The sequence below is a fragment of the Symphalangus syndactylus genome, chromosome 2 (assembly GCF_028878055.3).
Source record: "Symphalangus syndactylus isolate Jambi chromosome 2, NHGRI_mSymSyn1-v2.1_pri, whole genome shotgun sequence".
In the NCBI taxonomy this organism is placed as follows: domain Eukaryota; kingdom Metazoa; phylum Chordata; class Mammalia; order Primates; family Hylobatidae; genus Symphalangus; species Symphalangus syndactylus.
In genome coordinates, this window is record NC_072424.2 from 74,792,683 (window position 1) to 74,819,346 (window position 26,664).

The window sequence follows — 26,664 nt, forward strand, 5'->3', positions numbered from 1 at the left end:
GTGTAAATATATTTTCTAGTTTGACTTCAAAAAAACCCAAGTGAGACTCTAGCAACTTTGAAACATTTTAATAAAAATAAAGACTATAAAGAGGTTAGACCCCATCAATCCTATGTACCAGATTATATTTGAAAAGAGACTTACCAGAAATGGAGGACATTCCACTAATGAGTATTTCCTAAGGGTGAGGGTGGTAAATAATTTCAATTATGTGAAAAAATTGCTATATTTTAAGAAATGTTTGCTGTGTTTCTGGGGGTAAATGCCCAGCTTCCTCTGGAGAGCTTGGAGACGGGGGTCTGAGTCTTCACCAGCTGTAAAGTTGTCTTGAGAACAGTCCTTGAAGGATTGCTGCTATACATTTTTGGTATTAAAAACACTAGTATTTGGCATATGAGCTACATTAGCAAAAAGTGAAACAAAAGAAAAAATTCACGAGATACCTGTCACTGAAGCAAATCACTACATGATTCATATTTGTATTCTATAACAAAAGAAGACACACGATGTTTACTGAGACCCTGTGATATGTCAGCCTTTGCACTAGGTACACTACATACACTATACAGCCCTGTGATAAGGTGGTATTATCTGTATTTGTAGAAAATGAAGAAATTGAGTCTTGGGAAAGATAAGAAACTACCCTAGCCTAGCTGCATATCGATATGTGCAAACAGCTTCATTTTGTAAAATGTGTGTTTTATTTTTGTTTGCAAGCTGGATTTATTTGGTTGTATTTTTAATCACAAAGACTGAAATTTGTGGTACTAGTCTTTTGGGGGTCATTACTCACTTTGAGAAGTTACTACAGCAGCTGAACTTTTACACTGTTAAATGGAAACCACTATGCCTGTTGTAGGGGAGGGGGAAAAATCTTTTTTCCTCTATCTATCTTAGATTTTTCAGCAGGGCCTCCATATAGGGGACAACCAAGACAGATTAGCAAGAGAAAACAAACAGAAATTTGTTTCCATGTTCATCACAGATACGCATGGGTGCACCCAGTGGTGACTAACCCAAACGAGTGGTTAGAACTTGGCCTTATATACGATCTTAGGATAATCAAAGGAAAAGGGGTTTGGGGCTTCTGGATGGGAAAGACAAGTTACAGAAAGATGACCAGGAAAAGTACTGTAAACAAGAATTGTTGAGTAAGGTTTGTTGTGCAGATTGAAGTCAGTACCTTCTCCACTGATAAGAGTTAGGAGTCCTCCCTTCCTGGTCCAGGAGAGGAAGAGACCTTCATTTACAAAAAGAAATTATGAAAATGTTCTTTATAAATGTAAATTTTCTTTGCAAAAGGATAACGGTACCCTGTGTTTAGAGCTACTGCTGCATCTGCTGCTTCTCAATGGCTTTTAGGTCAAAATGATCCATGTGCTAAGGAGGCTTGTTTTGGGGTGGCTATTCTGGTACCCTCCCTGCCTTGCTTTTTTATAGTAGTTATGCAATAGAGGCAAATCCCTTCCTCCTTCCTGGATTCATTAAGCTGAACTGAGAGGCTGATGGATACTTAAAATTTTAACATGTTTTCTTAACTATTTTTATATATTCCTTGTCTTTAAATGTTCAGTAAAATCAATAAATTCTCTCTTCACCAAAATACTATTTTCATTATTCAGTGGTTGACCACAAAGCTCCTGAGGACATGCCCAAGCTCAGAGGAGCCCGACTAGAATTTGGTCTGGAAGAGAATCTTTGTCGTGCCAATGGCTCAGAAGATTGTAGATGGTCACAGTTGAAAGAGATCTCAAAGGTGATCCTCTTAAGTGACAGAAAAAGAGCCACCTCATTTGCTCCCAGCCCCGCATAGCACTCCCTTGGGGTTTGTGATAAATGCAGTTCTCTCTCTTGAGAGTGTGTGAGCAGCCCTAAATGCTGGCTACCTGGAGAGCAACTCTGGCCTTTTTCCATATTGCTCTGCTTCCTAATGCTCCACGCAGCTGGCTCAGCTCTGATTATTTCTGGATTCTGAGGAGGGGAACTGCAGGAGACTGGCCTGGATCTCCCTGGGCTGTAGGGGAAAACAGCCTTGGGTTAATCCACGTACCAGGCATGGGAAAAAGTGCAAGGAGGTGGGAAGAGGGAGAAGGGATATCTGCCTGGAGCTTACAAGTAGCCATGTTGTTCACTCTATTTATGGTGAGAGAAACTTTTTATAAAAACAAATATATGGGCTGGGCACGGTGGCTCACGCCTGTAATCCCAGCACTTTGGGAGGCCGAGACAGGTGGATCATGAGGTCAGGAGATCGAGACCATCCTGGCTAACACGGTGAAACCCCGTCTCTACTAAAAATACAAAAAATTAGCCGGGCGTGGTGGCGGGCGCCTGTAGTCCCAGCTACTCAGGAGGCTGAGGCAGGAGAATGGCGTGGACCCGGGAGGCGGGGCCTGCAGTGACCCGAGATTGCGCCACTGCACTCCAGCCTGGGCAACAGAGCGAGACTCTGTCTCAACAGAAAAACAAAACAACAAAAACAAATGTGTTTGTGCTAACAAATTTTAATTCAATATATACATTTTAATCAAGTATATAAATATATGGAGGACATAGGGAATAATAAATAGTAAATAATATGTAGTAAAAATAGTAAATATAACAAACCTTTTCCAGTGGTGATTAATCCTTAACTCATTTTAACTCACCTTTTGAAAAAAATAATTTCAACTTTTATTTTGGATTTAGCATGTACATGTGTAGGTTCGTTACATGGGTATATTGCATGATGCTGAGGTTTGGGATACGGATGATCCCATCACCCAGGTAACGAGCAATGGAGTTTTTTAGCCCATGCCCCCAGTCCCCTTCTAGTTGTCCCCATTGTTTGTGTTTCCTGTCTTTATGCCTAGGGATACTCAATGCTTAACTCACTTATAAGTGAGAAGAACACGTGTTATTTGTTTTTCTGTTCCTGCGTTAATTCGTTTTGGGTAATGGCCTCCAGCTGCATCCATATTGCTGCAAAGGACAAGATTTTCTTCTTTTTTATGGCTATTAATACATAGTATTCCATGGTATATATGTACCACATTTTTTTAATTTATTTTTTTATTTTTTTAAAAAAGTACAAACAAAAAGATGTATATCAAACATATTAGGAAGGTTGCACATGGGAAGACGGGGAATAGAAATGGGGGGTGGGAATTAAAGAAAATAAATGAGAGAGGGACTTTGTATGGATCAATGATAATAACTCAATCCTCTATTTGACAAAGAAGAAGGAGAAGGAAGAGGAAGAAAAAGAAAGTGGGATAAAGGATCAGAAAGGGAGGAAAATAGAAAAAATTAGAGTATGACTCCAGGTTAGACCTGTTTTGTTGTCGCTTGGTTGGTTGATTGGTTTGTCTGTTGTATTTCTCATATGTTTCATTTTTAAAATCCAGTCTACCACTGGTGGGCACCTAGTTAATTCGCTTTTAAAATGGTGTCCATTCCCCTAAGCTTTGTAGTATATAGTGGATTCTGATTCAACAATTTTAGAAAACACCTGATTTAGTGAGTTGGTCTCCAAACGATAAATGTCTGTAACAGAGAATTTCATCTATCTTATTATTTTTAATGATCATGTTTGAAATGAAACATATCAAGTTAGATTTATTAGTTAGATGCCATTTAATTTGAGATTATTTTAACTTTAGGATTTTTGCTCTCCATTCAATTGTTGGGAGTGTTTTAAAAACACTGGATTTTCAGAAAGTTTAAGGTGTTACACCTCCCTATAGTAATAAATATTCTTTGCAGTTTTAAAGCTCAAGTGTCCATGCCTGTTGGAGTTTGTGTTAGGCTACAAAAGACGAGTTTATAACCTAGATTCTGAAAGGACACTGTAGCAACATTAGGTTGCTAAGCAAGTCTCTTGGCTAATTAAACAACGTGGCTTGAATTATTCTGACTGCCCGTGCTGCTCAGTCATAATGGAGCAATTAAAAAATGACACTCACTTTTAGGTTTGTCCAGACTTAAGTTAGAAATAAATGGAAGTAGAGACCTACTATTTTTAATAATTAAAAAAAGAAAATAAGAAACAAAAATATAGTTGTGTGAAAAATGTTGAAAGCAACTCAACAACCTAATGTTCAATAAAATGGAATACTTAACCAACTATGATATACTATATGAAGTATTATGCAGTCATACCAATTGAGGGTTTGTACACAATATAACAAATATTATATTTCACTTGGATTGTAAATCATAGCTCTCTCTTTTATACAAATCATCAGAAATAGGCACAGTTTAACATATTCCTTTCATAAGCATTTTCATCCTGTTATTGCTTTCCAAAATAAAATTGAGACAGATTATAATTAATTTAGCCACTTGGGTGTATTAGAAAATGGGAGCTAGACCCTCTACTGAGGGTTGTAAAGTGTAGTCATGGACCAGGACCCAGACTATTCAAATAATTTATTTTTCTAGTCAGAGTTACTCCAATGATTAAAAACAATGACAGGGGATGGGGGCAGGGACTAAATGAATAAGTGTGCTTGAATAGCCAAAGAGCAATTTCAAGCCTGACAACTGCATCCTGTTACATATTTCAATTATGCAATATTGAAGCCCCTATAAGAATCCATTTTTCATTTCCTGCTGATTTTTATTCTCTCTATATGTTATTTTTTCCACCTACTTTTCAGAAATCTGCTTCTCGAATGGAAAATTATATTTCTGCAGACACTTAGCCATGAGGTACTTGATTTTAATTTAATTCCACTAATAATATTTGGAAGGAAAATAAAATCTCTATAAATGACAAGTCAACTAGTATTTTTGGTTTAGATCATTGTATCTTTATTTTATCCAATCTTAATTTTTTTCCTTTGGCCATCCCATCTCTTGTTTTAATTTTTACTTCAACACTTAATTACTATTGTTAATTCTGAGACATATTTTACTTCCTAGTCCTTGAAGCTTCAATAATGTGAAAACACTTAAAAATATCCAGAACAATTAATTGTTTCTTAAAGGAGCACTGTGTCAGAATGTTTTATGTGGACAGTAAAACTCTCCAAGCTGCCTCCCTGGAATTCAGAAACTTTAGCATCAGGAAGACCCAGAGTGTGCTTTTCTGCATTTAGCTCAATGCACCCTTTTCTCTTGTCTTTTTATTCAGCTGGAATGCTTGCTGATTCCTCTGCACACTTCTAAGGCTGAGAACCTGAGGAACCCAGCTGGAAAATGCCGTCTGAACGCTGCCTCAGGTATGCCCTGCAGGATATGTCCTCACGTGCTTTAGTGAGCCCTGAAATAGGTACATTGCACGTTCCAGGATCAAGCACAAAGCAGGGGCTTAATGCATATTTGAAGGAATCATCAAACTAGTCAGAGTTTTTGTGAATTTACTGTGGTGGCACAAGGACTAACTGCTGTGACCTAGTTATTTGTCAAACCTAAATATGTTTCCTGATTCTTTGAATGATACTATTTTTTCATCTTTTTTTCTTATTTAGGATGCTAACTTCCCTCAAACATAAGGTATGCTACTATAAAGGTATATGACATAAAAAAAGAATCAAAAATCTATACATACGTGTGTGTGTGTGTGTATATATATATACATATGTGTGTGTATATTATATATATAGATGTGTATATATATATAGAGAGAGATGTGTGTGTGTATATATATATATATATACAGAGAGAGAGAGAGAGAGAATGAGAGAGAGAGAGAGAGAGAGAGAGAGGGAGAGCCCCTTCTAAGGCAATCACTTTGGGGAGTACAATGCTTATTCTCAAAATGCTCACAACATTTCCTTTTAATAATTCATTTATTTAATAGATATTAATTAAGCCAAACACTCTGCTTGGTGCTGAGGACCCAGCTATGAATAAAACAGATAAGATTCCTTCCCTCTTAAAATGTATATTCTATGGCAAAAACAGACATTAAACAAATAAGCACACCAGTAACGACGCAAAAATAATGGTGAAAGTGCTCTGAAGGAAAAGTACAGGATAGACAGAGCAAGAAAATGCCTTCCTGAGAAAGGCTGTATACCTGAGATTTGAAGGGGGTCATGCCCTGAGGCAGGAAGGAGCTTGGCACATTCCAGAAACTGAGGGGCAGCCAATGAGAAAATGCATGGCATTCATTTGAATAGTCTCACTGGAGGTAAATCTGCATCATCCTCTCAGGGAACAGTCAAAATATCTTCAGAGCAAAGAATAAGAGAGATGATAAACCTGGGGAATACATTTTTCTTAAGAATTGGGTGTCTGTTAAGTAATGAGACCAGCTTCTTTCCGTGACTCTGAAGCTATTAGAGGTGATTTGTTCCAGAAATGTGTTGAGAACTGGTGACATTGCTGTAGCAGGTGTAACGCCTCTGCACTCCCTATGTGAGTCTGTTGCTCTCAATCAGTGATTCTCAATGGTGGATGATTTTGCCACCAGGGTACGTTGTGTAATATCTGACAGTGTTTTTGGATGTCACTGGGATTGTGGATACGTTTGGCATCTACTGGGTAGAGACCAGGAATCATTTTAAACATCTTGCAATGCATAGGGCAGCCCCCTACAGCAAAAAACAAAACAAAACAAAACAAACAAACAGAACAAAACAAAAACAACAACAAAAAAATCTAGCCCAAAATGTCAATAATACCGAGGCTGAGAAACCCTGTTCTAGACCTGGCATCCAACCAATACAGCACATGGAGACCATGGTGTCTGTCTGTCACCACCTCAGCCAAGTTATTTATTTCTGGCTACCAGGATCAGTGTGCATACTTAAAATAATTTTTTACTTTTAAGTCTGCCATCCCATTCTTATTAATCAACTCCCACCCCACAGTCATCTGTCTCCCACAGTGCAATAACCTCTATGATGTTCTCTCCTTCTCTGCTTCAACCCAGAGTCCTCCCTTCCCCACCTCTCAGACTCTCCCACTGTGCCATGTGGAAGTGTCACAACACAACCACATGCTCTGCTGTATCATCACCTTGTCCTGAAAAGCTCTGTTTGCCTCCGACTTCCCTGAGACCCATCCTCCTCTGAGGACCATTTCCCTTGTAGCCCTCTCAAAGTAGTGGCATTATTATTTCCTCACATCCCATGTATTTCAAGGATGGGTAGAGAGATTGTCATCCTCCTAGGGCATGGTTTTGCTTCTAGACCATTACTCCACAAATTGTTTGAGAAAGCTGCAGCCACAAAAACAACAAAGACATGCTCTTCTGAAGATGGTGCCCTTTATCTCTCTCCTCTTTCTAACTGTAGTCGGGGTCATTGTTTATTCACTGAGCATTTCGGCACTTGGCTTGCAGTCTTCCTTCTCATCACAAACCCCTTACTACACCCCCAGGGCCCTCATGTCAGCATGGAGGATATGTCTGCTTCATGGTCCTTGGACCCTCAATCTGCTTATCTCCAAAGACCTTCTCCCTGCACTCAGCCACCCAGTTTCATGGCCACACCTCAGACCTTGTCATCCTCAGTAATTGCTCTGTTTCTGAAATCTCGCTATCAGCCATTTTACTCTTACCACAGCCTCCTCTCCTTTTTCAAAGTATGGTTGAACTTTGACCTCATTGTAATATCTCATTTTCTGGCCCTGCTACTTTCTACCAACCCATCCAGTCTTTCCTTTCCTCATTTTCCTTCTTAAGCAGTTTAGATTCTATCACTGTTGCTAAACCCTTAAGTTCTCTCATTTCCTGTATTTTTGATGCATTTGCTTGAGAAAACCGCAATCCAGATGAACCGAGCTATTCATTTTTCCATGCCTACATTGTCTAGTGGAGACCAGTTCCACAAAAGTCTTTAGATTCAACAAGCCAAAAAGTGCCCAGAGTTTTAGTATGTGAATCTGGTCCACTGATTCCCTGCCACTCAAGAGGCAATATTTTCCCACAACTAGGCCCAAACCTGCCTCTGTGCTTCAAACTGATCTTTCATGTCTTCTCAGCAACCTTTGAGTGTTGCTTGTTTCTCAGCCATGTTCTTGATATACAGCTGTGTTGTCACCTTCCCTATGCAGATGAGTCGCAGATTTACATCTCTAGCAAAGACTCCTTTCTGAGTTCCAGATCCATGAATCAAACTACATATTTGACATCTGTGCTTTGATGTCTTAAAGACAACTCAAACTTAACATGTCCCAAACCAAATTCATCACCATTCTCTTCTACAATTCTGATCCTCTTTCATTTGTTTCCTATTCTGGAAATATCAAGTTGTATAAGCCAGAAATGTAGGCGTCCTCTGGAAATCTTCCTCCCACTCACCTCCATATATAATCTAACACCAAGACCTGTAGATTTGCCCTCTAAATAGCTTTTAATCCCATTCACCTTTCTGAAACTTCATCCGAATGCTCCTTGGGCTCCAAGGCCCAACTCCATCACTCACCTGAACCACAACCACACTCCAGGTCTGCTCTAGTCTGGCCCAGTCTCCCCTCCTGCTCTTGGTACTACAGCTTGAGTGACCTTTTCTGTGACTTCCCATTGCCCTTAGGATAACCTGGCCCAGAATTCCTGCACAAGTGGGCTCAGGCCTCTGCTGCTCGGGCCTTACCTGCACCATGTTCTCTTTTGTCCCTAGCTGTTAACTCTCTGTAGACACTCTATGAGGGCCATGCTCCCTCCTGCCACAGGATCATAGCATTTGCTGTTCTCCTGCCTGGAAAACCTTCTCTTTCATTTTTAACAGATTAACTTGTTCTCATCCTTCAGCCAGCAGCTCAAGTATTATTTCTTTAGGGAGGCCAGATTATTTGATTAATATGTAACTGCCCCACTACACTGAATGTTCCATGAGAGCTGCTACCACATATGGTTTGCTCACCATTTTATCCCCGGTATCCAGCACAACACCTGGCACAGGCTTAATAAATATTTGTTGGATAAATGAATGAGGGAAGGAAGGAAACAAAACTATTCATTTATAATTAAGTTCCTTTCTACAGAGTTTTCATTATTTAATAATTGTCTAAGCATACTGTATCTTCTTTGCTTATTACTATGACCATTGCTATTAATTGATCAAGTTCATTTTAAAGTGTTTATAAATTATAAAGTGTTCTATAGAAATGAAATTATTTTATTATAGGGTCTTTTAATATCTTGCCACCTTAAATATAATTTTTAAAATATTAATGTCTTTAATTTTCATGAAAAGATTTTGACTACATAATTTAAGTGATTTAAGACACTCACTTGATAGTTCACCAATAGACTGAATTGAGATAATTATGCATAATTATTACTGTCAGATTTTTTTTGTCCAGCCTTTTTCTTTCTTGTGTAAAGTAGCCTAGTTAAGAAATGAGAATCTTTATGCCACTTGGTTGTTTTTAATATGTAAGTATGTAACACGTTATTGGTAGTCTTACTTAAAAACTACTGCATATTTTTTATATATCCAGGTTGTAGGTAAACACTGACATAGAAATTGACTTGAATTTTAAAATTTGAAATGCAGATGTTTAAAACCATATAGCTGTTTTTGGAATTTACAACTTTAAAACTGACTGAACTTAGTCAAAATTCTTTCCATGAACATCAAACCCTATAGGATTTCTGTGGCCAAAAATGTTAACTCTGTGACCTCAGAGCAGCAATTTGCACTAAAGCAGTGATTCAGTCTGAGTAGGGAATATGATATAATGAACATCATTCTCTGCATTTGATTTATTAGTTTTTGTGATCAATTCCAGAATGAAAGTTAAAGGCTTAAAGTTATGAATAATCCTCTTTCCTGAGACCTCGTTTATTTATTTCCCCATTACTGGATACTGACATATGGCTAATCAAATGGTTGCTCCCTGGCATTATTAAAAAGCTATCTTACTGCTCAGGGAGTCTGGGGCTTTCCACTGTTGCATGAGGGCCTATGTGGGGCCCTGTGAAATACAGGGACAGCAGTTCGCACAGGCAGCCTAACGGGGGTTGCCTAAAGCCCTTATAGTGTTCAGGTGGAAAAAAATAGAGGGACATATATCCCTGGGAACTCGTAGAGTATCCAATAGAACCATAATGAGAAGCATATCTATAATTTAAAATTTCAGGTAGCTATATTAAAAAGGGTAAAAAATTTTTTTTTTCTGTTGTTGAGACAGAGTTTCACTCTTGTTGCCCAGGCTGGAGGGCAGTGGCGCGATCTCGGCTCACTGCAACCTCTGCCTCCTGGGTTCAAGTAATTCTCCCACCTTAGCCTCTTGAGTAGCTGGGATACAGGCATGTGCCACCACACCTGGCTAATTTTTGTATTTTTAGTAGAGACAGGGTTTCAGCATGTTGGCCAGGCTGGTCTTGAACTCCTGACCTCAGATGATCCGCCCACTTTGGCCTCCCAAAGTGCTGGTGTTACAGGTGTGAGTCATCATGCCCAGCCCTAAAGAAGATAAAATTAATTTTAACAATATATTTTATTTAACCCAACATACCCTAAATATTATAATTTAAACATGTAATCAGTACAGAAATATTGAGCTATTTTGCTTTCTTTTGTTCATATTGTCTTTGACATTCATTGTGCATTTTACATGTATGGTACATCTCAATTTGGACTGGCCATATTTCAAGTGCTCAGTGACCATGTGTGGTTAGTGTCTACTGTATAGGTGTATCCCTGCAATAGAGGATTACTATTGTATTGATACAATATAATACAATAGGGTGTTACTATAGTATTAATATAGCATATACTCTTTTGTACTGATGCAGTTCTAGGGCATCCCTCAGAGAAAGAGGTTGCACTGGGGAAGCCAGGACACTCTCTGCACTCACCGATGAATTATGAGGTGGTAACATGGCTTCTGTGGGAGACCTTTTCCAGTTTTAGGATGACACTCAAATCTGTGTTTCCTTGAGAAATATGGTTCTTGCTTTCAGTCTTTTTTCCAGAAATTTAGAAGTTTTAGGATATACTTTTCCTTCCTTTTTCTTTATTTCCAAAAAAATTGGGGGACGTTGCTCTAAGTTGAGAGGCTTAGTTTGCTAATTTGATATACGTTCTAGATGCGGAGGGAGCTGTTTGCAAGCATGTGTCTGCTCCCCATTTTAATTTAGACATAGTGCATTACAGTCTTTGATCTATCTCCTGCCCGGTTTATGACTATTGAGTTGGTGAAGTGGGCCTGCTCCCTTCCAGCTATGTTCTGTGGCCACGTGTGCATTAACATTTAGCGGATTGAGGTATTTTACAAATTTACATCCAAGGGTTGAGTGGGAAGTTACTTTCAGAATACAATAATGATTTGTTGATTAAGAGGCCTTTATTTCTTGCCAAATGTTGGAATATTTGTTTCTGCTGCTAAGGATCCCTAACATATTGGTTCCAAAATATTTGGGATCTTGTGCCAACTGTTGTCTTAAATATTTGGCTTATTGTTTTCTTGAAGCTTGAATTTTCAAGCCCAGCTGAATGATCCTGTGAAATTGTGCAGCATCACTATTGTTTAAAAGCTGAGCCTTTTATTCTTTGCCAAATTTCAGTTTACAGCTGTTCTTTTTCTGGCAAGATTTATTCACTCTCAAGAGACATATAAAATGCAAATACCGATTCAGTCTTAATAATAAGGACAGGAATTGTGGCACTATATTTGGAAAATGAGTAAGGAAACTTTTTAAGGCAATTATCTTAATATATTCTTTGGTTCCACTACAAATGAAATTTTGATATACATTTATTTAACATTTAAGGTGATATAAAAGGGGAGAAAATAAGTTATGAAAGTTTCAAATATATTTTCTAAGTTTATAATGATTAGAATCTATTTTCTATCCCAAAACTTTCAGTCACCGTATGAAGATAAATGTTTTTGAAGCAAAATTTCAAACATTTCTTACTGCTATGTCATGTTCTGTTCATGTATATTATTCTAAAAGGCTGATTTTGAGATTCATTATACATAATATAAAGTTAATAGGGACTTACATGATTTTTTTCTCCTTAAGCATAGGTTTTTGAGATCTTTATGATTGTCTTTTTTTTTTTTTTTTTTTTTTTAGACAGACTCTTGCTCTGCTGTTGCCCAGGCTGGAGTGCAGTGGCATGATCTCAGCTTACTGCAACCTCCACCTACTGGGTTCAAGCAATTCTGCCTCAGCCTCCTGAGTAGCTGGGATTAAGATGCGTGCCACCATGCATGGCTAATTTTTGTATTTTTAGTAGAGATGGGGTTTCACCATATTGGCCAGGCTGGTCTCGAACTCCTGACCTCAAGTGATCCACCTGCCTCAGCCTGCCAAAATGCTGGGATTACAGGCGTGAGCCACCGTACCTGACCTCTTTTTTTTTTCTTCTTTAAGCAGGAGGAGGAGTTACATTATTATATTCTTGGTGATAGGTTCTCAAAATACCAGATGTCGGACCTTCAGTTTTTCTATCTGTAAAATAGAGATAATAATAGTACCTGCCTCACGGTGTTGTTGTGCAGATTACATGAACTAGTCATTGTAAATCACTAAGAATAGTTCATGGGACATGGTAAGCACTATGTGTTTCTCAAATATATTATAAAGTCATCCTTTTAGGAAAGATTTTTCAAAGACTATCCTAAAGCTTTACTTGGCTGATCCAATGTTTCTATTACTATTCCATTTCTTGATTTGAGATGCTAATTAATTGAGTGATGCTAATTAATCTCCATTCTAGACTTTGCATAGAAACTTGCAAAAAATTATTTATGCTTCTGAATGCGGTTTTTAATTACTGATTTTAAAGTCTGCCTATAGCTTGAGCTACTAGATGAATATTCAATGACAGTAACCATTTCAAAACTCACTGCTACATTTCAACTGAAAATAATCCTCCCACCTTCCCACAGGAACTTCCTATATCATCACCGTCTGTCAAGTTTTTTCTTTCCATATTTCTGACATTTCTGATGCTTCCCAGTCAAAATTGTCCAATAAAGCTTAATGACTGCCTTCTGGCATTTCACAGGAAGTATTTGGTTAATTTTAAGATGGTGATTTGTACCTAACTGTAATTTACCAGCCAACTGGCACCACAGGCTGAGCAGAGCCCTGCCAAATAAACCCACCATGCAAACTAGGCTGGTGGCAACTCTGGCTCCCCTGAGAAACTCTTTCACAGTCAGAGGGAGGGGTTGGATACAGGAATTATCAACATGGGAGAGACAATGCTTAATCATCCCAACGGTATTTTTACTCAGCTTTGAGATGGATCTGCTGGCCAGAACCAGGGCTTGGTGGCTCTTGCTTTCACTCTGGGAGTAACCTATTCCTGGCAGATCACTTGTCTTAGTCCAATACCAGTTCTGAGATTTTAGAGCACTGTGTAGATTCCCACTGACATAAACTGGAAATGTCCATAGCTGTCTATAAAGTGAAAGTTTGCATTTTGTGTTTGTGGCATTACTTGTGTATTATTGTAGAATGATCTAGAGCTTCACCTAGGACTTTTGAAAGGACACAAGGATAAATGTTTTAGGTTGGGGTAGAGAGTGAAGGGGTAAGTTTCACAATGTGTAAGGTTAGCAATCTCACAAAGTAGAAACAAAAAGAAAATTATATAGTCATTCATAAATCCAGTATAATGATCACACATAGAAACTAAACGCTGATAATAGATAAATTTTACTTTCAGCTTTAAATTTGTTTTCATTTACAATGCATTCCTTTTGATGTTCTTATGGTGCACAATTTCCCAAGTTTAATAATAAGCTTCTCTGGTTTAATTGCCTTTTACATGGAATGGTCACTTGCAGCCCTTTTTGTCCTAACATTTGCTCAGTTTTCTTGTATATGTTAACAGAGTCTTGTGTCCTGTGGGAGACATGGTAAGGTACAAAGGTGGGGAAGGAATCAGGGAATTAGAGAGAGAGGACAGAGTGGGAAGGGTCACACACACATATACACATGCCCAGATGAACATCCAGAGGAAGTTTTGCACTCAGAGATGTTCACACACTGAAGGGATGGGGCCCAGAAACAGAGGCTTGCACGTCCAGACACCTGGGTCAGTATGCAGCCACAGATGAACACACACAAACACAAATGCAGACAGAGAGGCACCAGTAAAAGAGAGAAAGACCCTGCAAGGAGGGGAGCAGAGAGAATAAGAAAAAGGGAGAACAAGAGAATGGTGGAGAGAAAGAAAATGAGGAACAGATGGTCACACTCATAGAGTGCACTGGAACCCGTGTTGCCTCAGTCGATGTTCAAGGAATGAGGGAGCAGCAGGCCCACAGGGCTGGTAAAAGGAAAAACGTTGACTCGATTGCTCTCCTTTGTAGTATTCAAGAAATGCTGACAGGCCAGAGGCTCTGCCACTCCGAATCTCACAATGACAGTGTCCTGGCAGCGCTGAATCAGCAGAGGAGTGATGGCATCCTCTGCGACATCACCCTGATTGCTGAGGAACAGAAATTCCATGCTCACAAGGCAGTCCTAGCAGCATGCAGTGACTATTTCCGGGTAAGTCAGCGTAGTTTGTTTGTTTCTCTTAAAATATTGATAAAGAGAGGATGACAATGTTTCCCAAGCTGTCACTAAACCATGAGCCAATTAGGTGGTACCCCCAGAGCTGAATGGTGGGGGCCGTTGTTCTTTCCTGAGTAGAATGCATCCTGGCGCCCCATTGGGTCCTCTCTGGGCAGGGCACCTGGATGTCCCTCCAATGTAGAACAGACCTCCCCTGGCATCTGAGCCAAGGAGTGCTTGGCACTTTACCACCATGAGACAATGTGGCACTGTGGTGCTCCATGTGTGGGTGCAAACTGGAGTGAGAGGATGCTTCTGGATTGAGGATCAAAGACCAAGCTATAAGACAATTTGTTAAAATTTAAAAGTCTTTAAGTATATGTAGTGTTTCTGATATATATATATCAGAAATATATATACCATATATATCTGTATCTATATCTATCTATCTATCTATCTATATATCTATATATATATATATATTTTTTTTTTTTTTTTTTTGGAGACAAAGTCTTGCTCTTTCACCCAGGCTGGAGTGCCAATGGCGCGATCTTGGCTCACTGCAACCTCCGCTTCCTAGGTTCAAGAGGTTCTCCTTCCTTAGCCTCCTGAGTAGCTGGGATTACAGGGACATGCCACCACACCTGGCTAATTTTTGTAGTTTTAGTAGAGACGGGGTCTCACCAAGTTGGCCAGGTTGGTCTCGAACTCCTGACCTCAAGTAATCTACCCGCCTCGGCCTCCCAAAGTGCTGGGATTACAGACACACACCACAGCACCTGGCCTATATATACTCTTAGTGCTTTCTAATTATTTGCTCCAAGGACAGAGATTCATAGGCCTAATGGACCTTCATGGTCAGTACTTGTGGCTAATGAAGACACATCTTGTTTACCAGAGCTTTGGGGTTGATTTCCAACAGCAAATTATATGTGGTAATAAGATTGCTGTTTTTCTTGAAGATGAAAGTACACACTATGGTGATAGCTGATTAAATGCCACTTATTAGCACTTCTTGTGATTCACATGGTGAGCAAAGGATTTTATATGCATATCTCACTTAATCCTCACAACAACCCATTGTGCGCATATATATACATACTATTAAAATCACCATTTTGCATATATGGAAACAATAACAAAGACTAAGTAATTTGCACTAACTCAGAGGATAAGTAAGAAGTCACATAGCTCCTAAATGGCAGATCTGGAATTGAAATCTATATTTGACTCTTAACGAGTGTGATAGTCTGCTTCATATATGGACATAAAATAGCAAACCTGGACATTTATTAGCCAGAATGTTTTGAAATATTAATTTCTAAATATACATTATTTCAATGCCTATTTAATTTTCTTTTCAATGTTTTTTCAGTTAACAAGTGACTAATACTTTTGAAACATAACGGTATGAATCTCCATATAAATGGGAATATAAATTAATTTAATTGTGTTGTGTTGTTTTTTTAATTTCCCCCAGTAAAGTCTAAATGTTACAGACACCAACTTAGGCCCATGAGCAATTTGTTGATTGGTTTGAACATTTCTAATAATACTGTTGCTTTTGTTATTTAAGAGACAATATCAACTGCACTTAATTGCCAACTAGCAGTCACAGAGAATTTTCAAAGATGCCAAATCATAGAAGGCAGCCTTTTTTAAAAAGCGTATTAAATGTGATTAAATTGAGTAATGTAGAAGATAAAGAGGTAATTACTTGAAATGTCTGTTTCTGAAATAAAAAGTAGGGATTTAATTCTAAACTACAAAGATGATACAGAATATCTGTAAAGTGGCCTTTTAGTTCCATTAATATAATTATACATTTCACACACCCTCACTCACATTGTCAGGTATTCTTCTTTCAGAAAGGTAATATTATTCAGAGGGGCTTTTGAATCAGCAAAACACTTTAGATTGTATGCAGATTATGGAATAGGAATTTTGTCTTTTAATGGACCATAATATAGCCTTCTTGGTGTTAACTTCTCTCTACTTAGGTTTCAGCATTTCAGTATTGAATTTTTTTTTTGAACTTTTATTTTAGGTTCAGGGGTACATGTGCAGGTTTGTTATATAAGTAAATTATGTTTCATGAGGTTTTGGTGTACAGATTATTTCATCACCCAGGTAATAAGCATAATACTCAATAGGTAGTTTTTCAATTTTCTCCCTTCCCCCAACCTCCACCATTAAGTAGGCCCCAGTGTCTGTTGTTCCCTTCTTTGCATCCATGTATTCTCAGTGTTTAGCTCTCACTTATAAGCGAGAATATGTGGTGTTTGGTTTTCTGTTCCCGTGTTAGCTAGCTTAGGATAACGGCCTCCAGCTCCATCCATGTTGCTGCAAAGGACATGATCTCATTCTTTTTTATGATTGTGTAGTATTCCACAGTATATACATACCACATTTTCTTTATCCTGTATACCACCGATGGTCATTTAAGTTGATTCCATGTCTTTGCTATTGTGAATAGCACTACAGTGAACATACACATGCAGGTGTCTTTATGGTAGAATGATTTGTAATACTTTAGGTCTATACCCAGTAATGGGATTGCTGGGTTAAATGGTAATACTGTTTTAAGTTCTTTGAGAAATTGCCAAACTGCTTTCCACAATGACTGAACTAATTTGCATTGCCACCAGCAGTGTATCAGCATTCCCTTTTCTCCGCAACCTCTCCATCATCTGTTATTTTTTTACTTTTTAATCATAGTCATTCTGACTGGTGTGAGATAGTATCTCATTGTGGTTTCGAGTTGCATTTCTCTAATGATTAGTAATGAGCACTTTTTTATATGCTTGTTGGCTGCATGTATGTCTTTTTTTGAAATGTGTCTGTTCATGTCTTTTGCCCACTTTTTTTATGGGGTTGTTTATTTTTTGCTTGTTAATTTGTTTAACTTCTTTATAGATTCTGGATAGTAGACCTTTGTCAGATGCATAGTTTGCAAAATAATTTCCCATTTTGTGGGGTGTGTTTGTTGATAGTTTCTATTGCTGTCCATAAGCTCTTTAGTTTAATTAGGTCCCATTTGTCAATTTTTGGTTTTGTTGGAATTGCTTTTGGTGTCTTTGTCATGACATATTTGTCAGGGCCTATGTCCAGAATGGTATTTCCTAGATTATCTTCCAGGGTTTTTATCATTTTAGGTTTTACATTTAAGTCTTTAATCCATCTTGAGTTGATTTTTGTACATGGTGAAAGAAAAGGGTCTAGTTTCAATGTTTGACATATGGATAGCCAGTTATTTCAGTGTCATTTATTGAATATGGTCTTTTCCCATTGCTTGTTTTCATTGACTTTGTCAAAGATCAGATGGTTTTAGGTGTGCAGCTTTATTTCTGGGCTCTCTATTCTGTTCCATTTGTCTATGTGCCTGTTTTTGTACCAGTATCATGCTGTTTTGGTTATTGTAGCCTTGTAGTATAGTTTGAACTTGGGTAATGTGTCTTCAAACTATACTACAAACAATACTACAGCTTTGTTCTTTTTGCTTAGGATTGCTTTGGCTATTTGGGCTCTTTTATGGTTCCATATGAATTTCAGAATAGGTTTTTTCTAATTCTGTGAAAAATATCATTGGTAGTTTGATAGGAATAATATTGAATGTGTACATTGCTTTAGGCACTATGGCCATTTTCACGACACTGATTCTTCCTATCCATGAGCATGAAATATTTTTCCACTTGTTGGTATCATCGCTAATTTCAATGAGAAGTGTTTTGTAATTCTCTTTGTAGAGCTCTTTTACCTCTCCGGTTGGCTGTCTTCCTAGGTATTTTATTCTTTTTGTGACTATTGTGAATGAAATTGCAATCTTGATTTGGCTCTCAGCTTGGATGTTGGTGGTGTATAGAAATGCTACTGATATTCGTACATTGATTTTGTATCCTGAAACTTTGCTGAAGTTGTTTATCAGATTTAGGAGATATGGGGCAGAGACTATGTGGAGAGTTCTAAGTATAGAATCACATCATCTGCAAACAGGGATAGTTTGATTCCTCTCCTCCTATTTGGATGCCTTTTATTTCTCTCTGTTTCCTGATCACTCTGGCTAGGACTTCCAGTACTATGTTGAATAGGAGTGCTGAGGGTAGGCATCCTTGTCATGTTCTAGTTCTCAAAGGGAATGCTTCGAGCTTTTACCTATTCAGTATGATGTTGGTGTGGGTTTGTCATAGATGGCTCTTGTTAGTTTGAGGTATAGTCATTCAATGCCTAGTTTGTTGAGGGCTTTTAACATGAAGGGAAGTTGATTTTTATCAAAAGCCTTTTCTAAATCTATTGAGATGATCATGTGGTTTTTGTTTTTAGTTTTCTTTATGTGATGAATCACATTTATTGATTTGCGTATAGTGAACCAACCTTATATTTCAAGTATAAAGCCTACTTGATTGTGGTGGATTAGCTTTTTGATGTGCTTCTGGATTTGGTTTGCTAGTATTTTGTTGTGGATTTTTACATCTATGTTCATCAAGGATATTGGCCTGAATTTTCTTTTTTTGTTGTGTCTCTGCCAGGTTTTGGTATCAGGATGATACTTGTCCCATAGAAAGACATAGAGAGGAGTTTTTCTTCCTTTGTTTGTAAAAGTAGTTTTAGTAGGAATTGTACCAGCTCTTTTTTATATATCTGGTAGAAGTCAGCTGTAAATCCATTCGGTCCTGGGCATGTTCACGTTAATAGGTATATTAGTCCGTTCTCATGCTGCTAATAAAGACATACCTGAGACTGGGTAATTTATAAAGCAAAGAAATTTAATTGACTCACAGTTCTGCAGGGCTGGGGAGGCCTCAAGAAACTTACAATCATGGCAGAAGGGGAAGCAAACATGTCATTCTTCACGTGGTGGCAGCAAGAAGTGCAGAGCAAAGTGGCGGGGCAGGGGGGCGGGTGGGGGGAAAGCCCCTCATAAAACCCTTAGATCTCATGAGAACTCACTCACTATCACAGGAACAGCATAGAGGTAACGGCCCCCATAATTCAATTACCTCCTACCAGGTCCCTCCCAGGACACATGATGATTATGAAAGCTACAGTTCAAAATGAGATTTGGGTGGGGATAAAGCCAAACCATATCAGTAGGCTTTTTCTTACTGATTCAAATTTGGAACTTCTTATTGGTCTGTACAGGGATTCAAATTTTTTCCTGGTTCAATTTGGGAGGTTGTATGTTTCCATGAATTTATCCATTCCCTCTAAATTATAGCTTGTGCACATAGAGGTTTGTAGTTGTCTTTGAGGTTTTTTTTGTATTTCTGTGAAGTTGGAAGTAATATCCCCTTTTTCATTTCTGATTGCATTTATTTGGATTTTCTGTCTTTCTTTTATTAGTGTAGTTTGCTGTCTTTCTTATTTATTCTTTTGAAGAATGAACTCCTAGTTTCATTGATCTTTTATAGATTTTTAGAATCTCAGTTTCCTTCAGTTCAGCATTGATTTTGGTTATTTCTGTTTTTTTGTTAGCTTTGTGATTGGCTTGCTCTTGTTTCTCTAGTTTTTCTAGGTGTGATGTTAGATTGTTAAAGTGACATCTTTCTAACTTTTTGATATGGGCATTTAGTACTTTAAACTCCTCTCTTAACACTGCTTTAGCTTTGTCTCAGAGAGGCTCATGTGTTGTATCTTTGTTCTCATTATTTTTAAATAATTTTTTGACTTCTACCTTAATTTCATTGTTTACCCCAAAATCTTTCAGGAGCAAGTTGTTTAATTTCCATGTGTTTGTGTAGTGTTGAGTGATTTTCTTAGTATTGATTTCTATTTTTATTGCACTTCGGTCTGAGAGTGTGATAAGTATGATGTCAGTTTTTTTTAATTTGTTGAGGATTGTTTTATGGCTAATTGAGTCATCAATTTCAGAGTCTGTGCCATGTGCATATGATAAAAATATATATTCTGTTGTTTTTGGATGAGGAGTTCTGTAGATATCTGTTAGGCCCATTCAGTCAAGTATTGAGTTCAGGTCCTGAATATCTATCTAATAGTATCAGTGAGGTGTTGAAGTCTCCCAGTATTATTATGTGGTTATTTAAGTCTCTTTATAGGTCCCTAAGAATTCTGTTTATTAATCTGGGTGCTCCTGTGTTGGGTGAATGTATGTATGTTTAAGATAGTTATGTCTTTTTGTTGAATTGGCCCTTTACCATTAGGTAATGCCCTTCTTTGTCTTCTTTTATTGGTGTTGCCTTAAAGTATCTTTTGTCTGAAATTAGAAGAGCAACCCTGCTTTTTTCCATTTTCTGTTTGCTTGGTAGATTTTTCTTTATCCCTTTACATTGAGCCTTTGGGGGTCATTGCATGTGAGATGGGTCTCTTTTTTTTTTTTTTTTTTGAGACGGAGTCTGGCTCTGTCACCTAGGCTGGAGTGCAGTGGCATGATCTTGGCTCACTGCAAGCTCCGCCTCCCGGGTTCACGCAATTCTCCTGCCTCAGCCTCTCCGAGTAGCTGGGACTACAGGCACCCGCCCCCACACCTGGCTAATTTTTTTGTATTTTTAGTAGAGACGGGGTTTCAATGTGGTCTCAATCTCCTGACCTCGTGATCCGCCTGCCTTGGCCTCCCAAAGTGCTGGGATTACAAGCGTGAGCCACCATGCCCGGCCAGAGATGGGTCTCTTGAAGACAGCACATCATTGGGTCTTTCCTTTATCAAACTTGCCACTCTCTGCCTTTTAATTGGGGCATTTAGTTCATTTGCATTGGAGGTTAATATTGACGTGTGGTTCTCCTTGAAGAGGTCCTTCACATCCCTTGTAAGTTGGATTCCTAGGTATTTTATTCTCTTTGAAGCAATTGTGAATGGGAGTTCACTCATGATTTGGCTCTGTTTGTCTGTTACTGGTGCATAAGAATGCTTGTGATTTTTGCACATTGATTTTGTATCCGGAGATGTTGCTGAAGTTGCTTATCAGCTTAAGGAGATTTTGGGCTGAGACGATGGGGTTTTCAAAATATACAATCATGTCATCTGCAAACAGGGACAATTTGACTTCCTCTTTTCCTAACTGAATACCCTTTATTTTCTTCTCCTGCCTGATTGCCCTGGCCAGAACTTCCAACACTATGTTGAATAGGAGTTGAATAGAGAGGGCATCCCTGTCTTGTGCCAGTTTTCAAAGGGAATGCTTCCAGTTTTTGCCCATTCAGTATGATATTGGCTGTGGGTTTGTCATAGATAGCTCTTATTATTTTGAGATACATCCCATCAATACCTAATTTATTGAGAGTTTTTAGCATGAAGGGTTGTTGAATTTTGTCAAAGGCCTTTTCTGCATCTATTGAGATAATCATGTGGTTTTTGTTGTTGGTTCTGTTTATATGCTGGATTACGTTTATTGATTTGCGTATGTTGAACCAGCCTTGCATACCAGGGATGAAGCTCACTTGATCATGGTGGATAAGCTTCTTAATGTGCTGCTGGATTCAGATTGCCAGTATTTTATTGAGGATTTTTGCATCGATGGTCATCAGGGATATTGGTCTAAAATTCTCTTTTTTTGTTGTGTCTCTGCCAGGCTTTGGTATCAGGCTGATGCTGGCCTCATAAAATGACTTAGGGAGGATTCCCTCTTCTTCTATTGATTGGAATAGTTTCCGAAGGAATGGTACCAGTTCCTCCTTGTACCTCTGGTAGAATTTGGCTGTGAATCCATCTGGTCCTGGACTTTTTTTGGTTGGTAAGCTATTAATTATTGCCTCAATTTCAGAGCCTGTTATTGGTCTATTCAGATGTTCAACTTCTTCCTGGTTTAGTCTTGGGAGGGTGTATGTGTCCAGGAATTTATCCATTTCTTCTAGATTTTCTAGTTTATTTGCATAGAGGTGTTTATAGTATTCTCTGATGGTAGTTTGTATTTCTGTGGGATTGGTGGTGATATCCCCTTTATCATTTTTTATTGTGTCTATTTGATTCTTCTCTCTTTTCTTCTTTATTAGTCTTGCTAGCAGTCTATCAATTTTGTTGATCTTTTCAAAAAACCAGCTCCTGGATTCATTGATTTTTTGAAGGGTTCTTTGTGTCTCTATTTCCTTCAGTTCTGCTCTGATTTTAGTTATTTCTTGCCTTCTGCTAGCTTTTGAATGTGTTTGCTCTTGCTTCTCTAGTTCTTTTAATTGTGATGTTAGGGTGTCAATTTTAGATCTTTCCTGCTTTCTCTTGTGGGCATTTGGTGCTATAAATTTCCCTCTACACACTGCTTTGAATGTGTCCCAGAGATCCTGGTATGTTGTGTCTTTGTTCTCGTTGGTTTCAAAGCACATTTTATTTCTGCCTTCATTTCGTTATGTGCCCAGTAGTCGTTCAGGAGCAGGTTGTTCAGTTTCCATGTAGTTCAGTGGTTTTGAGTGGGTTTTTTAATCCTGAGTTCTAGTTTGATTGCACTGTGGTCTGAGAGACAGTTTGTTATAATTTCTGTTCTTTTACATTTGCAGAGGAGTGCTTTACTTCCAACTAAGTGGTCAATTTTGGAATAAGTGCGGTGTGGTGCTGAGAAGGATGTATGTTCTGTTGATTTGGGGTGGAGAGTTCTGTAGATGTCTATTAGGTCTGCTTCGTGCAGAGCTGATTTCAATTCCTGGATATCCTTGTTAACTGTCTCATTGATCTGTCTAATGTTTATAGTGGGGTGTTAAAGTCTCCCATTATTATTCTGTGGGAGTCTAAGTCTCTTTGTAAGTCTCTAAGGACTTGCTTTATGAATCTGGGTGCTCCTGTATTGGGTGCATATATATTTAGGATAGTTAGCTCTTCTTGTTGAATTGATCCCTTTACCATTATGTAATGGCCTTCTTTGTCTCTTTTGATCTTTGTTGGTTTAAAGTCTACTTTATCAGAGACTAGGATTGCAACCCCTGCCTTTTTTTGTTTTCCGTTTCCTTGGTAGATCTTCCTCCATCCCTTTATTTTGAGTCTGTGTGTGTCTCTGCACGTGAGATGGGTTTCCTGAATACAACACACTGATGGGTCTTGAATCTTTATCCAATTTGCCAGTCTGTGTCTTTTAATTGGAGCATTTAGCCCATTTACATTTAAGGTTAGTATTGTTATGTGTGAATTTGGTCCTGTTATTATGATGTTAGCTGGTTATTTTGCTCGTTAGTTGATGCAGTTTCTTCCTAGCCTCAATGGTCTTTACAATTTGGCACGTTTTTGCAGTGGCTGGTACTGGTTGTTCCTTTCCATGTTTAGTGCTTCCTTCAGGAGCTCTTTTAGGGCAGGCCTGGTGGTGACAAAATCACTCAGCATTTGCTTGTCTGTAAAGGATTTTATTTCTCCTTCACTTATGAAGCTTAGTTTGGCTTGATATGAAATTCTGGGTTGAAAATTCTTTTCTTTCAGAATGTTGAATGTTGGCCCCCACTCCCTTCTGGCTTGCAGAGTTTCTGCTGAGAGATCAGCTGTTAGTCTGATGGGCTTCCCTTTGTGGGTAACCCAACCTTTCTCTCTGGATGCCCTTAACATTTTTTCCTTTATTTCAACTTTGGTGAATCTGATAATTATGTGTCTTGGAGTTGCTCTTCTCGAGGAGTATCTTTGTGGCATTCTCTGTATTTCCTGAATTTGAATGTTGGCCTGCCTTGCTAGGTTGGGGAAGTTCTCCTGGATAATATCCTGCAGTGTTTTCCAACTTGGTTCCATTCTCCCCATCACTTTTAGGTATACCAATGAGATATAGAGTTGGTCTTTTCATATAGTCCCATATTTCTTGGAGGCTTTGTTGATTTCTTTCTATTCTTTTTTCTCTAAACTTCTCTTCTCACTTCATTTCATTCATTTCATCTTGTATCACTGATACCCTTTCTTCCAGTTGATCGAATCGGCTACTGAGGCTTGTGCATTCATCACGTAGTTCTCGTGTCTTGGTTTTCAGTTCCATCAGGTCCTTTAAGGACTTCTCTGCATTGGTTATTCTAGTTAGCCATTCGTCTAATTTTTTTTGAGGTTTTTAACTTCTTTGCCTTTGGTATGAACTTCCTCCTTTAGCTCAGAGTAGTTTGATTGTGTGAAGCCTTCTTCTATCACCTCGTCAAAGTCATTCTCCGTCCAGCTTTGTTCCATTGCTGGCGAGGAGCTGCATTCCTTTGGAGGAGGAGAGGCACACTGATTTTTAGAGTTTCCAGTTTTTCTGCTCTGTTTTTTCCCCATCTTTGTGGATTTATCTACCTTTGGTCTTCGATGATGGTGATGTACAGATGGGGTTTTGGTGTGGATGTCCTTTCTGTTTGTTAGTTTTCCTTCTAACAGTCAGGACCCTCAGCTGCAGGTCTTTTGGAGTTTGCTGGAGGTCCACTCCGGACGCTGTTTGCCTGAGTATCAGCAGTGGAGGCTGCAGAACAGCGGATATTGGTGAACAGCAGATATTGCTGCCTGATTGTTCCTCTGGAATTTTTGTCTCAGAGGAGTACCCAGCCATGTGAGGTGTCAGTCTGCCCCTACTGATGGGTGTCTCCCAGTTAGGCTACTCAGGGGTCAGGGACCCACTTGAGGAGGCAGTCTGTCCATTCTTAGATGTCCAACTGCGTGCTGGGAGAACCACTACTCTCCTCAAGGCTGTCAGACAGGGACATTTAAGTCTGCAGAGGATTCTGCTGCCTTTTGTTTGGCTGTGCTCTGCCCCCAGAGGTGGAGTCTACAGAGGCAGGCAGGCCTCCTTGAGCTGTGGTGGGCTCCACCCAGTTCGAGCTTCCTGGCTGCTTTGTTTACCTACTCAAGCCTTGGCAATGGGGGGCGCCCCTCCCTCAGGCTGGCTGCCACCTTGCAGTTTGATCTCAGACTGCTGTGCTAGCAATGAGCGAGGCTCCGTGGGCGTAGGACCCTCAGAGCCAGGTGCGGGATATAATCTCCTGGTGTGCCATTTGCTAAGACCGTTGGAAAAGCACAGTATTCGGGTGGGAGTAACCCGATTTTCCAGGTGCCATCTGTCACCCCTTTCTTTGACTAGGAAAGGGAATTCCCTGACCCCTTGCACTTCCTGGGTGAGGTGATGCCTTGCCCTGCTTCGGCTCATGCTTGGTGCACTGCACCCACTGTCCTGCACCCACTTTCTGACACACTTCAGTGAGATGAACCCGGTACCTCAGTTGGAAATGCAGAAATCACCCGTCTTCTGCATCGCTTATGCTGGGAGCTGTAGACTGGAGCTGTTCCTATTTGGCCATCTTGGCTCCACCCCCCAGTAGTTTGTATTTCTGTGGGATCAGTGGTGATATCCCCTTTATCATTTTTTATTGCATCTATTTCATTCTTCTCTCTTTTCTTCTTTATTAGTCTTGCTAGTGGTCTATCAATTTTGTTGATCTTTTCAAAAAACCAGCTCCTGGATTCATTGATTTTTTTGAAGGGTTTTTTGTGTCTCCGTTTCCTTCAGTTCTGCTCTGATCTTAGTTATTTCTTGCCTTCTGCTAACTTTTGAATGTGTTTGCTCTTGCTTCTCTAGTTCTTTTAATTGTGATGTTAGGGTGTCAATTTTAGATCTTTCCTGCTTTCCCTTGTGGGCATTTAGTGCTATAAATTTCCCTCTACACACTGCTTTGAATATGTCCCAGAGATCCTGGTATGTTGTGTCTTTGTTCTCGTTGGCAAACCACTGCTCAATGAAATAAAAGAGGATACAAACAAATGGAAGAACATTCCATGCTCATGAGTAGGAAGAATCAATATCGTGAAAATGGCCATACTGCCCAAGGTAATTTATAGATTCAATGCCATCGCCATCAAGCTACCAATGACTTTCTTCACAGAATTGGAAAAAACTACTTTAAAGTTCATATGGAACCAAAAAAGAGCCTGCATTGCCAAAACAATCCTAAGCCAAAAGAACAAAGCTGGAGGCATCACGCTACCTGACTTCAAACTATACTACAAGGCTACAGTAACCAAAACAGCATGGTACTGGTACCAAAACAGAGATATAGACCAATGGAACAGAACAGAGCCCTCAGAAATAATGCCAGATATCTACAACTATCTGATCTTTGACAAACCTGACAAAAACAAGAAATGTGGAAAGGATTCCCTATTTAATAAATGTTGCTGGGAAAACTGGCTAGCCGTATGTAGAAAGCTGAAAGTGGATCCCTTCTTTACACCTTATATAAAAATTAATTCAAGATGGATTAAAGACTTACATGTTAGACCTAAAACCATAAAAACCCTAGAAGAAAACCTAGGCAATACCATTCAGGACATAGGCATGGGCAAGGACTTCATGTCTAAAACACCAAAAGCAATGGCAACAAAAGCCAAAAGAGACAAA

General features: G+C 38.9%; 1 protein-coding gene across 16 annotated transcripts in view; it reads left to right on the forward strand.

Annotated features, from left to right (window-relative positions):
- KLHL32 (kelch like family member 32) overlaps window positions 1-26,664 on the forward strand; it is a 223,233-nt gene that overhangs the window by 37,607 nt on the left and 158,962 nt on the right. For 12 of the 16 annotated variants that reach the window (XR_008653491.2, XM_063619709.1, XM_055259475.2 and 9 more), the window contains exons 2-3: window positions 5,117-5,204; window positions 14,215-14,395. Coding sequence is in view for 14 of the 16 variants with exons in the window: in XM_063619709.1 (XP_063475779.1) it covers window positions 5,182-5,204; window positions 14,215-14,395 (204 nt within the window). In the remaining 2 variants the exon portion in view is untranslated. Of the gene's footprint in view, window positions 1-1,622; window positions 1,757-4,640; window positions 4,693-5,116; window positions 5,205-14,214; window positions 14,396-21,924; window positions 22,087-26,664 lie in introns of those variants that run through there. The other 4 variants (XM_063619659.1, XM_055259399.2, XM_063619656.1 and 1 more) reach the window with 3 other exon arrangements.